The sequence below is a fragment of the Nothoprocta perdicaria genome, unplaced genomic scaffold (assembly GCF_003342845.1).
Source record: "Nothoprocta perdicaria isolate Ctin4 unplaced genomic scaffold, notPer1 scaffold_18, whole genome shotgun sequence".
Lineage (NCBI taxonomy): Eukaryota > Metazoa > Chordata > Aves > Tinamiformes > Tinamidae > Nothoprocta > Nothoprocta perdicaria.
The window spans coordinates 4,525,496-4,525,979 of NW_020454982.1; the positions used below are offsets into that span (position 1 = coordinate 4,525,496).

General features: G+C 74.6%; 1 protein-coding gene across 1 annotated transcript in view; it reads left to right on the top strand.

Annotated features, from left to right (window-relative positions):
- The first annotated feature begins 235 nt into the window (after positions 1 to 235).
- GPT2 (glutamic--pyruvic transaminase 2) overlaps positions 236 to 484 on the top strand; it is a 19,234-nt gene continuing 18,985 nt past the window's right edge. The window contains exon 1 of the mRNA XM_026036502.1: positions 236 to 395. Coding sequence (XP_025892287.1) covers positions 309 to 395 — 87 coding nt within the window. The 5' untranslated portion in view covers positions 236 to 308. The remainder of the gene's footprint in view (positions 396 to 484) is intronic.

The following is a 484-nucleotide window of genomic DNA, read 5'->3' on the forward strand; positions in this document are numbered from 1 at the left end:
GCTCTGGCCACGGCAGGCTGAGCATGTCCGTGTAACGGGCGCGCTCCCCCGCGCCTCTCCTCCCCGCATCTCCTCGTCGCTCAGGGCGCCTTGCGCGCTCCCCGTTGCCTCCGCGGGCTCCGCCGGCGCGCAGCACTCGCCCCGCTCGCCCTGGGCCAGCGGCCGCTTTAGCCATGCATCGATTCGCCCTGCTTGCCCGAGGGGCGGCGGCGAGGCCGGGCACGGCGCGCTGGAGCAGCGCGGCCGAGGCCTCCGCCGTGCACATCAGCGAGAAGACGAGCAGGGAGAAGATCCTCACGCTGGAGTCCATGAACCCGCTCGTGAAGGCGCTCGAGTACGCGGTGCGGGGCCCCATCGTGCTCAAGGCCGGCGAGATCGAGAAGGAGCTGCGCAAGGTGAGGCGGGGGCCGGGGGTCCCGGGCCGCGGCGCGCTGGCCCTGCCCCCGGGCACTCCTCCGCCGCCGCCGCTCCTGATTGGGACGCC